General features: G+C 36.1%; 2 protein-coding genes across 3 annotated transcripts in view; one reads left to right on the top strand and one right to left on the bottom strand.

Moving 5' to 3' along the window:
* The window catches only part of LOC122418072 (extracellular sulfatase SULF-1 homolog), a 192,542-nt gene that overhangs the window by 44,423 nt on the left and 134,287 nt on the right, over nucleotides 1-13,832 (bottom strand). The window lies entirely within an intron of this gene.
* On the top strand, nucleotides 5,836-7,956 carry LOC122417778 (uncharacterized). The gene has a single exon (XM_043431575.1). It carries the CDS (start codon nucleotides 5,836-5,838, stop codon nucleotides 7,954-7,956), a length of 2,121 nt encoding a protein of 706 aa, XP_043287510.1.

Below are 13,832 nucleotides of genomic sequence, written 5' to 3'. Positions count from 1 at the left end.
TACCACGAATTGAAGTTTGGCTAAACCGGAGCCACGGTGAGGTCAACTACTATCTCACACAGATGTTATCAGGACATGGTTGTTTCCGGGCTTATCTATACCGTTTTAAACACGATAATTCACCAGAGTACCCGTCCTGCCCAGAAGTAATTGAAGACGCGGAGCATGTTCTCTTTGATTGTCCACGATTCAATCCACAGCGTGATCAACTCGGAAGTATCTTGCATCAGAGTATACAACCAGAGACACTAGTAGAAGCAATGTTGTCGTCAAAAGCCGCATGGAACCCCGTAAGCACATTTGCAACAGAGGTCCTTACAGACCTGCGTTCCATCGAAAGAAGAAGAGCAAATGACAACAACATCTAGAAAGAAGTAATAACATCTTAGCTACCAGAAGGAAGAGCAGTAGCTAGATCCTCCCCCCACGAAGTAATGCCTAACGGCGAATACCGTGGGGATCAGAGGCTAGAGGATAGCGGAGGTTTTAGTCGGTATTAGCATTAACAAGTCACCTTTAAGCTAATGTTCGAGTCCGACATACCAGGCGAAACATCTAAGCCCGAGATTCGTAAAAGAATTTCCTTCGCTAAAAAAAAAAAAAAAAAAAAAAAAAAAAAACACACAACGGCCCTTATAAGGACCAGGAATTCCATGCAGACAACCTCCACGTGGTGAATTCCGGGTAACGCTAATAGTCTGAACCCTACTTTCGTCACTATAATGACGAAAAACATTCATAAAATCACCCTTCTTAAGGGCCGTATTTCAGAGGATAATATGATTTCCCTCAAATCCTTTTATTCCCTTAAAGGTCAAATTCCAAAAAAACTGCGGAATACTTTTTAAATTACTCGTATTCTAGAATATAAACGTGGAATTTCAAAGAAGTCAGCCAAAAAATACTTTCCCTCAGAAAAAATTTAAAACCTGTCTTTCACGCTCTTAAAATCCAAATTTCGATTTTTTTTACTCTTGCAAACAGTATTATTTTGGGCCAAATATGAAGACTACACGGCCAAAACTGGGATCCACATATATCGTAATTTCCCCGAGATTTGGTGATTAATTTCAGATTTTAATCGTCATCCCCAAAGCCCCGCCGGGGGCTCTGCCCTTAGACCCCGTTTGCTAAATATTTATTACATTTAACGCACCTGGAATGATATCTTTTGAAAACGTTCAATGCTCCTGGTTATCCCCTTGAAGGAAGAGTTTCAAAAAACTGCTGGATACTTTTCCAATTACTCTTAGTCTATTTATAATATCCCCCGTATCATATTTATGCGAAATTCCAAGGATATCTGCCAAAAAATACTGCATCTCATAAAAAATTTCAAACCCCTGCTTTACCCCCTTAAAGACCGTATTTCAAATTTTGTAACTCTTGAAAAAAGTCTTATTTTGGACAAAATATAAAGGCTAAATCGTCAAAACTTGGGGCCACAGGTATAGCTATACTGCCCAAATGGCGTCCGGTATTCCGCGAAATAATTTCTTAAGGAGGCCGAAACGGTAAATTTTTTATTCTTGAAAATCTTCTTATTTTAGCCCAAATATTCAGAATCAACCGTTAAATCTTGGCGATCCGAAAACCGTAGAATCCCCTAGTTTTGGCATAATAAATTTTATGAATCGGTGGTAATTTTTTCTGTCTGCATCAAAATTTAGATGAATAAATCGCAGCGCATACTTGCAAACTTGAAAAATTCTTTGTATTGACATGCATGCTAGGTACTTAGTACCTCCTATTTTTGATTATGGAATATGGATATCTACAAATAATAAAAATTATACATGAATTATAGGATTTGGATATAGATTATAAATATAGTAATCAATAATAAAAAATAATGATGAATGTTACAAAAATCCAGCGATGGCCTGTTTGTGAATGGCATAAGAAGTTATGTTTTCAAACTGCAATGCTCATATTAAAAAGTAAGCAATTCTGTTGGTCTTGACGCACTTCATACTTTTTCTTTTGTCCAGTTGAATCTTGGTGGCTACATGCAGTGTTTGAAATTTTTGTGCATCAACGTGGGTGCGTCAACTTTCTATCTCTGGGTATGATAATATGAATGGAAAAGATTGCTGCAAAAAGTCCTTGGAGGCACGTTTTTTAATGAAATAAAAATTGCTAGCATTAGAATTCAATAAACATATGTGAAAATTGCGAATTCTGGTGGACTTGGTAAACAATATATATATCAATTGAAAAAAATTCCATCTAATTTACGTGCAGCATTAAAATTTATTATATCAATTCGAGGCCAAGTATTTTCTAATGAATTGAAAAAGTTACCACTTGAGTTACGTGCAGCACTAAAATTTATGATATCAATCGAAGGACAAGTAATTTATGAGTAACTCCAAATTTCAACATTATGGAATTGTTCTAAGAAGCTTTTAAATCCAAAAAAATCACATGCAAGCTAGTCATTTCTTACTCTATGGTGGCAAAGACTTATAAGAAAATCGATTCTTTTCAGTCTTTCAGGAGCTTCTGATATTATTCACAATATTCGACGTCGATTGGATCGATACAAATTATGTTTAAATATGAGTTAAAAGTACTTGTCCGGCCCATCACTATTCATTCAAATAAAAATCAATCATAAAATGACATAGCGCACATAACATTCAGAAATTCTGTAGGTTTCCATGATGTTGGCAGGTATTATACTTAATCGCATCGAAAACTGAGCAACTGTACACTTATCGTAATGAATGTTTTCACCAATAATTCCACATTTGCAGTTTGCAGAATAGGAATACTCCACATACACGTCATTTCATAAGTATTGTTGTCAATATTTGTGTTTGTCTACCGCATTCCGAAGATTCATCTTTTCATATTATCAGCAAAAAAAGCATCCAAAGACTTTTTGGAACAAGTTTCAAAATTTATTACTCGACAGACCAGGTGGAAAAAGAATAACTACACTTATATCAAGACCAGAAACTGTTTTGAGAATCTGTTGTACAAAATGTGCGATTGATGATCATAATTGGAAACCTCTTGAATCACGTTACCATAATCAGCATGAAGAAATAGTAGAAAATCCTAGGACACACATATTAGGCAACCAATTAATAATATGCATCGATCCGCTGCAAACCGATGAAGTCAAAACAAGGATCGGAAAGAGCAGAGCCATAGTTAAAAAGAAAAAAGACAGCGCAATTGAAAGAGAACAGAAATCAAAATTGTTTCATGTATCTGTGCATTAGTTTCTGAAGACAGTAATTTCAGATCTATTCAGAAATAAGTAGGTGAAGACTTTAGTAATGAATATCTTCGTTAATATATTCCAGTCGGAACCAAAAAGTTAAAAGATTGGCATACCTGCTATTTCACAGAAATATCAAAGTTCATAGGTACTTGCTACGTACCAGTTATACAGACTTTGGTGCTATAGGGAAAAACACTTCAAAATTACATGAACCACATTTTTGAAACTTATTATGACACATTCAAAAAAAAAGTGACAGATACGAATCATGTTGAAGCAAGCAAAATGCTGTAATTTTGTATGTCTCCATGGTTATCCGCAGACAAAATATTTGATCACATCCAAAAATGATCAGGTGTAGACTTACAGACATGAATTTTTCAACCCACAATGCCAATCGCAAACATGGTCTGGAAATATTCAATATACATGTCGCTTCATCACTTTGTCGAACTTTAGAGGTGTTCATTGCATTTCAAAGATACAAATTTTGATATCATGAAAATTAAGCACCCAATGACTTATTGAAATAAATTTCCAAATTTATCATGTAACAACTCAAGTGAATATATCTATGCATTTACATGGCCCAAAGATTTTTCAAAACTTGGATGTATGAACAAGCAATCATGAAGACTTTTTGTTATAAATATTTCAAATTATCTTGTTGAAATTAATATAAAAAAATAGAAATACGAATATCTCTCGTATTGTCTGGAGAACAAATAGAAATTGGTATGACAATACACTGTAAGCTAAGGAGGTGGAAAAAAGGGACCGGTGAACACAGCCAAACTAAATGAAAGAAATTATGACAACAATACATTGAATTACTTGACCAAAGTTTTTTAAAATTTATTTGAATTCGTTTACACACAACCATCCACCTCTTTCTTTAATGTAATTACACAACATAGAATTTCTGTTTGGAAAGAACGTTTTAGAGGTTATAATGAACGAACGTTTTTTTTTTCATTGTTATTATTATTATTATTCAACACTAATTAGTCACGTCATTAATAATATCGATTCCTTCCACTTTTCAATAACCACTTTTATTTTTCTACACTCTGCACGCAACAGCACTCCGGCGGTCACAACCTCAAACGTCAACATGACGCGAAATCTCGCAAAGAGCATAGCCGAAAAAGCATACTAAAATTGCCCCCGACGAGAGTCCAGATGACAATTGGTCTGTAGTATTCGCACCAAACAATGAACATTTGCTGAAAATTTCAGACTCCTAGCCTCATTAATTTTCGAGTAATCAGAAAAACTGTAATTCTTAGTTTTTATTTTTTTTCTCCTTCAATATTTATAATATGAGCGAATCGATTTTTTTTTAAATGTTGACCAAAAAAACGAACGTAATTTATTTTTTTCATGAACTTTAAAGTAATAATCGATGAAAAAAAAAATAATGAAAATGAAAGTTCGCAGTTTCGATGTGTTCCTTAATAGGTACAATTATTGAATTCACAAAAAATACTCTTCATTCGAGTCTCTTTTTTCTCAATTTTTTTCAAATTTTTACATTTGGTGCAACATTAAAAAAAATTGAGAAAAAAAAATTATTCTTATTTTTTGTCTTGTTTTGGTCGTTATTATATGTATTCTACCTCAATAATAACAAATTTAACTAGTTTTTGGTATACACTAGTGCACAAAATTGAATAATTACTCGAAGACCATAGCCGAGTAAACATACTAAAATTGCCCCCGCCGAGATTCTAGATAACACTTGTTCTATAGAATCTTTACCTAACCAACAACTTTGGCTGAAAATTTCAAACGGCTCACCTAATTAATTTTCAAGTATTGAGAGAAACTATGATTCTTAAATCAATTACAATACAAAAATATTTTAATGGTAATAAATCTTTACAAAAAAAACAATATATTTTTAGTACTCTAATTTTCCACTGCAGTGCGTTATTTTCCACTTTTATAAAAGTGTCAAATTGTCTCAAGAAGAATTTGAAGTTCGAAAATTCGATCAGTAGATCCTTTCTCTCACCAGCATAGATAGTCGAGACCTGCTGCCATACAAAGAATCTTTCTGTAGAAACCCCACCTATGCTTTTGTCAACGACCATAGTGTGGCGCGTCAGTTTCTTCGAAGTTAATATGAGGACGAAAGAATTCTAGTTGACGGCCAAACTATGTCACGTATCTTTACCGGAAAATTACATTCCTCATCAATTATCTTTAGAGAATCCTCATTTCTGTGAATAATTCGAAACAAAATACATTGTGGTTTTTTAAGATCAGCTAGATATAATTCATTTCAGTAACTAGTCATCATTTTTGTGAATAGTTCGAAGCATTACTCATGGTGATTTTCAAGATCGGACAGTTATCGGTCATTTGAGGTTAAGTGTTTCACCGAGAGAAGGAAGAAACTGTGTTGCTACTGTTCTTCACATGAATCCAATAATGTTTGCAACATAAATCTGAATTCCATTTCGGGCTTTGTTACTTACCATCGCTCTTCATTCTTAGGTAAATAATTTTTATTCATTACGAAGCATAAAAATGATTAATAAAATAGTTTATTTTTTGCATGCCTCATACATTTTTCGATTTTTTCAGATTTCAGAATGACTGATAATTCCAAGTGCGTTAAGTGCAACGTGTTTCTCAGGAAAGTACCAGGTTTTAAAAAAATTGTATCGACTGAAGATGAAGCAAAAGATATAATGAGAAAAATTGCACGAGAAGTGAAGGTCAATGACATATTGTGCAATAAATGTCGGCTTATTATAAACAAAATTCAGAGAACGGAAACGTCCATTCAACCGTCCACATCAAACGAAAAAAACACTAGCCAACAGGAATCAGCTGAACATTTATCGCAATCTTTTTCATTTTTATCTACATCTGCAACTACTTCTTCACAATCTTCAACAAATGATCCAAGTTACATTGGAGCTGCAAAACCCGCTCAAGAAATTGAACATGTGGAAATGATGTTTCCTCGAGTAATTTCTTCTCACAAATATTACTGTGTTTATGGATCGAAAAGTGGTATTACTGTTGTACCATTTGAAGCACGCGTCCAGGCATTCGTCAGAAAAAGAATTTTTATCCCAAATGGAAATCGGTGTTGCAAAAGTCATATAATTAAAAAAAGATTTTATGAAGAAGATATTCGTGACTTGCGCATTCACTCGAACACAAGCACATTCGAAATTCCAGATTTAGAAAAGTTAATGACTCAATTGACCATCTCCAGTGATTCAATGATTTTGGATAAAATTGGGGAGTATGCTTTCCCTGAGGAACGACTTACCATTCTTACGGGTCTCTCTTGGGAAAATATTTTAAAACTTCGCGACATGATGACATCCATGCGTAACACTGAAAGTCGTAATGTGATACAAGCTATCGTTGTGTTTTTATTTAAATTACGCACTGGAAATTCAAATCGAGTGATCGCTTCTGTTCTTGGATTAGAACGTGAGCAATCAGTGTCCGAGTATTCAGATTCAGTAATCAACTCCTTTGAAAAAGATATTTTGCCGATGCATTTTGGTGTAAATGCAATTTCAAGAGACACCATTATGAATCACTCATCGGTAACAGCGACGAATTTGTATGGATCACGAGATCAACTTATGATAATATGCGATGGGACCTACATTCGTCATCAAAAAAGTAGTAATAACGAATATCAAAGAAAATCATATTCCGGCCAGAAAAAAGTTCCATTGTGTAAACCATTTACAGTGTGTACTACGGATGGTTATGTTATAGATATGCTTGGACCATACGAGGCTAATCTCAACGATGCAGCAATAATGAAAATTGTCATGAGTGATCCCAATGGCTTAATTAAACTGCTTAAAACGGGAGACATGTTTGTTGTTGATCGTGGTTTTCGTGATGTAAAAGAATATTTGGAGGAACTGGGATTCCAAGTATTAATGCCGGCTCTCAAAGGGAAACGTAGTCAATTGACTACTACCGAATCAAACGAATCTCGATTCGTTACAAAAGTTCGTTGGGTAGTGGAGGCTGTCCATGGAATACTTAAACAAAAATATAGAGTGCTCGATCACAAACTCGATAATAAATTATTGTCTAAAGTCAGATCATACTGCCGAATTGTTTGTTTCTTAAACAATGAGTACGGGAAACGTTTGGATTCAGACAAAGATCTTTCCGAAGAAGTGGTATCTCTGATGAAATCCCGCAAAGATCAAGATAACAGTTTAGCTAATGAAGTTGAAATTAGTCGATGGGCTAGGCGAAAAGTGCCTTTCACAAGCATCAAGTCTGACGATCTTCTCGATTTTCCGGAAATGACAGAAAAAGGTCTCAAAATATTGTTTACTGGCTCTTATCAGTTTTCACAAGCAGTGTCATATCTAGCTGAAATTATGGACGATAATAATAACATCAATCTTCGGTATGTGAAGACAAACGAGAAAATCCTCAAGATTGAAGTGAGATCCCGTCACATTAAAGCAAAGACGTATCGATGTTTCATCGATTATCGCCCTAACGTAATTGGCATATCTGGTATCCGGAGATATTCTTGTGAGTGTGCAAACGGCAGACGAACTGTTGGTTGCTGCTCTCACGTAGCCGCGATCATTTATTATTTGAGTCATGCTAGATATTTAGCGAAAATAATAAGACCCGCAGAAATCTTGAGTCGTCTTTTCACTGCTGATGGTAACATTGTTGTTATTCAAGAAGACAGTGATGAAGATTAGGCAAAAATCAACAATTTTTATTACGTTTGTAAAACACTATTACAGACTGACTGAAGAGATGATTGTTTTTTTTTCTCAAAACCATTTCTTTGTTGTTCATTTTTCTTTGCTTTATTGTATATAATTTCGACGAAAATTTACCAAACCTTAAAATAAATATCCATTGCAAAAAAATCGCCGAAAAAAACGTTTTATTTATTTTTCTTAATGTTGCACCAAATGTAAAAATTTGAAAAAAATGGAGAAAAAAGAGACTCGAATGAAGAGTATTTTTTGTGAATTCAATAATTGTACCTTTTAAGGAACACATCGAAACTGCGAACTTTCATTTTTATCATTTTTTTTTTTATCGATTATTACTTTAAAGTTCATGAAGAAAATAAATTATGTGTGTCTTTTTGGTCAATATTTAAAAAAAAATCGATTCGATTATATCATAAATATTGAAGGAGAAAAAAAATAAAAACTAAGAATTACAGTTTTTCTGATTACTCGAAAATGAATGAGGGTAGGAGTCTGAAATTATCAGCAAATGTTCATTGTTTGGTGCGGATACTATAGACCAATTGTCATCCGGAATCTCGTCGGGGGCAATTTTAGTATGCTTATTCGGCTATGCCCTTTGCTATCTATGTATATATTACGATATCGAAGTAGAACAGATAATTCTTAATTTTCACGACACACATTATTCACGTTTTCACTTCTCAACATTTTACTCACTCTCAGTACACTGTATGAGATCAATTAATCCACTTTTGAGGTTTTAATTATTATAGATATTATTGTCGTGAATTGGGCTCGAAACTTATTGAAACTTCTTTTATGAAAAAAATAAAATTGATTATATCCACTGCTATTTCCAATAATGTTTTATTTATTTAAACGAAATTTGCAAATCTTGCACCGTTGATCCACGGGGCTACGATCGTAATCACTTTATAATAACATAACAGACGATAACAGACGGTATACAAGAAAACACTGAAGACTATCAGAAACTTTCTCATCGGCGATTGGTCGAGACGGATAGATTCTCACCGGTAATTGGTTATGATGGGCATCAAGAAGCCCTTGTATGTATCGGTCTGAACCCATATACGGATACGTCAGCTGCGTAAATGTGTTGGTACTTTTTGCATAATCTTGAGCCCGTGCAAAGTTTTTTCTCAGCAATTACGTCACCGATCATGCTGATTTTGGGCGCAATCGAAAGAGAATTTCTTAATTAGCTGAAAGTTCAATTTTCAAATTGCGACATAACTCCTGAGCTTCGCAATTCAAGAAAATGACATGTCGATTTTACCCCCACCACCGCGAATCGTTTTATTCAGAGATAATATAGTCTCGGCGAGAGCCTCGGGCCAGCAGACGACAGGGCTGTCAATGTACTTGTCCCGAGACTCTGCCGAGTCTCTTGATTTTTTCTTTCTCCTTCTGTCAAATTTTAAGAAAAATCAATCAAAAAATTCGTTTCATTGAAAAATCTTCATATTTTATTTATTCACAATGGTTTCATCAAAACAATTCAAAACAAAATTTATAAATGACGGGGGAAAATTTGAGAATGATACAAAATATTGAAAAACCTTACGGAATATGATTTTAATCCCACAAAATTATGAACACGTTCGAAATGGTCGAAAAATTGAGGGTATCACTTAAAACATTCGAAGAATATAAACTGTTATAAATTGTACAAAACTTAAAGAAAATCATTGGAGAAATTATTTTTAAATATCACAATAAAACATTGGAGAACTTTAGAAAATCTTATTTAAGAATATTTTTTGTCGTTTAGAACTACCTGTAAGAGATATTAAGGTCGTAGAAATAAAGAAACTGAGAAACGGGAAAATGGCCGATTTATTTGAGCTTATTCAATATTGGTGATCTCCACACGGGATCTCTGGTCGAACTGTCTCCAAGAATTTACACGGTCGATAATCCGGCCTCGGTCGTCAATACACATACCAAGCATATTTCACACACGCAAAACCACACACGAATACACACACACACACACATATATACAGCACTCGGTCTCGCTCTGGTCAACTATATACATTTATGCCTATAGTTCGGCCACTCCTGACACAAGTCCGTCCCGGACGTCACTTGTCATTATAACATTGATAATCGAAGACCGGATGAGCGCGGTTTCCGCATTGTTTTTATTCCTTTTCTCGTAATCATTTAGTTAGTCGCTCGTGCCTTCTGACTCGTGGTCCGAAACTTCTTGAGAACACCATGGCTTCATATTTTTGGCTTCCCACGTGCCGCAGTATGGTCTGTGGGTGACTTGATGATTTTCTACATCGGCTATGATATAGCGATCGTTTCGTAAAACTTTGATGACCCGATATGGCCCCTTGAACTTTGGAATTAACTTGTGGGGTGCGCCCGGTGTGCTCTCGAAGTTTTTGACCATTACAAAATCGTCTACCTCGTATTTGTGCGCTTCTTTGCGTCGCTTGTCAACATATTCTTTATTATATTCCTGAGACCTGACTATATTCTTAGCTGCGTTTTCTCGTAACGCGGTTAAATCACGCGTTTGGGTCATCACTACGTCTTCGACATATTCTTTTATCGTGTCGGGGATTCGCCCGCGCTGATTTACGCCAAACAAAAGTTTCGCCGGCGTTTCGCCGGTCGATCTATTAATCGAGTTATTTAAGGCAAATTCTACCTGGTCTAGGACTTTGTACCAATATCGGCCGGAATCATTATCGATTAATTTCCCCAGCATGGGCTGTAACACTCGGTTGACTCGCTCGACTTGCCCGTTGGCTTGTGGGGATGCGGTTGCGATTTTAATATGCGCGACGTTGTTTTCTTTTACAAACTCGCTAAATTCGATAGAAGTAAAACTCGCTCCCCGATCGGATACAATACATTTCGGTCTGCTGTAATCGGCAAAAAATCGTTCCAAACAGCCGATGGTTTCATTAGTCGACGTAGTCTTTGTCGCGTACAGTTTTACGAATTTTGTGAACGAATCTATCACGACTAAAATGTGACGCTTGATCAGCCTTTCCTTCTCGACTGGCCCGTAATAGTCGATATGAACTGTTCTGAAAGGCGCGTCACCCTTAGGGAGATTATGTAAAAATCCTTCGGCTTTCCCGGTCGCAGGATTGAAAGCGATACATTTTAGACAGTCCCGAATGTAAGCTTTTACTCGTTTTTTCATCTTTGGGAACCAATATGTGCCCTTTATTGCTCCGAACGTTTTTTCGACCGACAAGTGCCCCATTTCGTCGTGACATTTCCGTATAACGTGTGCAATCATGCCTCGAGGCACGTAAAACAATAAATTTTGACCATCTTTGCGGTATACGAGACCGTTCCTCATTTCAAAGCGTTGGTGTTCAGTTTTCTCTAATAAATCTCTTAGATCCTTAATTGTCGGGTCGCGACCCTGGCTAACGGTGAGATTTACCTCGAGTGAGTTGTCCTCGATAACCAGCACTGTCATCGCGCGGCTAAGGGCATCTACATGCTGCATCCTATCTCCCGAACGATGCTCAACCTCATATTCGAAATTTTGTAACTCCAACGCCCACCTCGCAATTCTTGGGTTGATTTCCTGTTTGTTGAGAGTCATTTTAAGGGAGTTACAATCCGTCACTATTTTGAATCGGATTCCATATAAATAAACTCGAAATCTTCGTAATGAGTAAATGATAGCGAGGGTTTCCAGCTCGAAACTGTGGTATTTGCTTTCAGTTTCACTGGTGAGCTTCGAGAAATAGAATACAGGATGAAGATTTTTATCCGACTTTCGCTGGAACAGCACGCTGCCATAACCCCGCGAGCTTCCGTCACAATGCAGCTCTGTCTCGTCACGCGGATTATAAATAGCCAAGATCGGTGCCTGAACCAGCTTTTCTTTTAACGTCTCGAATGCTTCTAGTTCTCTTTCCCCGAATTTGAACGGCGCATTTTTTTTACATAACTCATGCAAAGGTTTCGCTGTCAATGAAAAGCCCTCGAGGAATTTTCGGAAGTACGAGGCCATGCCCAAAAAACTTCTCACGCCTCGTGTGTCGCGTGGTACCGGGTACCTTGAATGGCAGAGATTCCATCGCTTGTCGGGCTAATTCCCTTTTTCGACACATGGTAGCCCAAATATTCAAAGTAGATATACAACACCGGTTCTGGATATTCTGCTGAGTCATTGTCACGATGACGTCATCATCTAGAACCTTCTAGAACCTTCGATGACGTCATTTCGAATGTTCCAGAATGATGACGTCATTGATGACGTCATTTCGAATGTTCCAGAATGATGACGTCATCGATGACGTCATTTAAAAAAAAATAAAAAAAATAATAAAAATTTTTTAAAATGACATCATTTCGAATGTTCCAGAATGATGACGTCATTTCGAAATGAGACGTTCTTTCCTGTTTTACCGACTGAACGAAATATTTTATGAGACGTTCTGTTCTTTTTCCTGTTTTACCGACTGATTGATACGACATCATTTCGAACGTTCTGGAACGATTCGAACTGGATCCAACGGAAATGACCAATCAGATGATTTCGAATATTCCAGAATTATGACGTTATTGATGATTTCATTTCAAGATCATTTCGAAAGTTCTGGAACGATGACGTCATTTCGAATGTTCCAGAATGATGACGTCATCGATGACGTCATTTAAAAAAAAATTAAAAAAAATAATAAAAATTTTTTAAAATGACATCATTTCGAATGTTTCAGAATGATGACGTCATTTCGAAATGAGACGTTCTTTCCTGTTTTACCGACTGAACGAAATATTTTATGAGACGTTCTGTTCTTTTTCCTGTTTTACCGACTGATTGATACGACATCATTTCGAACGTTCTGGAACGATTCGAACTGGATCCAACGGAAATGACCAATCAGATGATTTCGAATATTCCAGAATTATGACGTTATTGATGATTTCATTTCAAGATCATTTCGAAAGTTCTGGAACGATGACGTCATTTCGAATGTTCCAGAATGATGACGTCATCTCGAAATGAGACGCTCTCTCCTGTTTTACCGAATGAAAATTTTGGAAAAATGTTGGAACCGTAGATGTCGCAATTAATAGGAAGCCTGATAATAATACATTCCAAGAATTTCCAAATGTGATTGATGACGTCATCCTGATTTTTAAATTCTGGAAAATTATGTGTCAGAGTGGGGATGTATCCTATAAAAGGGATTTTTCCTTTATCGTCACTTTATGCTGAACACTTGAGCGATACCGTTAACAACAAGCCGAACAATGGAAGCCATTTTGGATTTGCAAGGTTTTAAGATGCCTATCAATAAATTCGTATTAAAAGAGCTGGCAGTCATTAAAATTTATCCCAGTGCGGAAGCTTACGAGGAGTTTGGATGCCTTCTAGTTAAGCCTCCATGTGAATGGGATAGTTTACCAGCCAAGTATAAGAGTCAAAATAAGTGGTGTGAACGCAACCATCATGGTATCCCATGGAATACCGGTGATATTCCTTATGATGAAGTGAAGAACGTATTTGACATTATTTTAAAAAATGTGAGTTTTCTTTATGTGAAAGGATTGGAAAAAAAGCAATGGATCACCGACATTATAGGAAATTCAAAGTTGATCATTAATATGGAGGATTTGGGTTGCCCCGCATTGCGAAAATTACCAGCACCAACATATCAGCATTACAAGTATCACAATGGGGTACGCGAATACAATTGTGCCTTTGAAAATGTTCAACGTTTGAAGGAATGGTATTTGAAGCATGGTGTTGAAAATTCATCATTTCCACGATCCTTAAGAATCTTCGCTACATTGGGAAGTCTGAGAGCAATGAAGACGGAGGATATCGCTTGTCTTCCTCAAGAATTTATTCTAAC

The sequence above is a fragment of the Venturia canescens genome, chromosome 11, assembly GCF_019457755.1.
Source record: "Venturia canescens isolate UGA chromosome 11, ASM1945775v1, whole genome shotgun sequence".
Lineage (NCBI taxonomy): Eukaryota > Metazoa > Arthropoda > Insecta > Hymenoptera > Ichneumonidae > Venturia > Venturia canescens.
This window is presented reverse-complemented; position numbering and strand designations above follow the sequence as displayed.

Bases quoted from the DNA above. Each gene is read 5' to 3' on its own strand.
- LOC122417778 (XM_043431575.1), top strand. From the start codon at position 5,836: ATGACTGATAATTCCAAGTGCGTTAAGTGCAACGTGTTTCTCAGGAAA.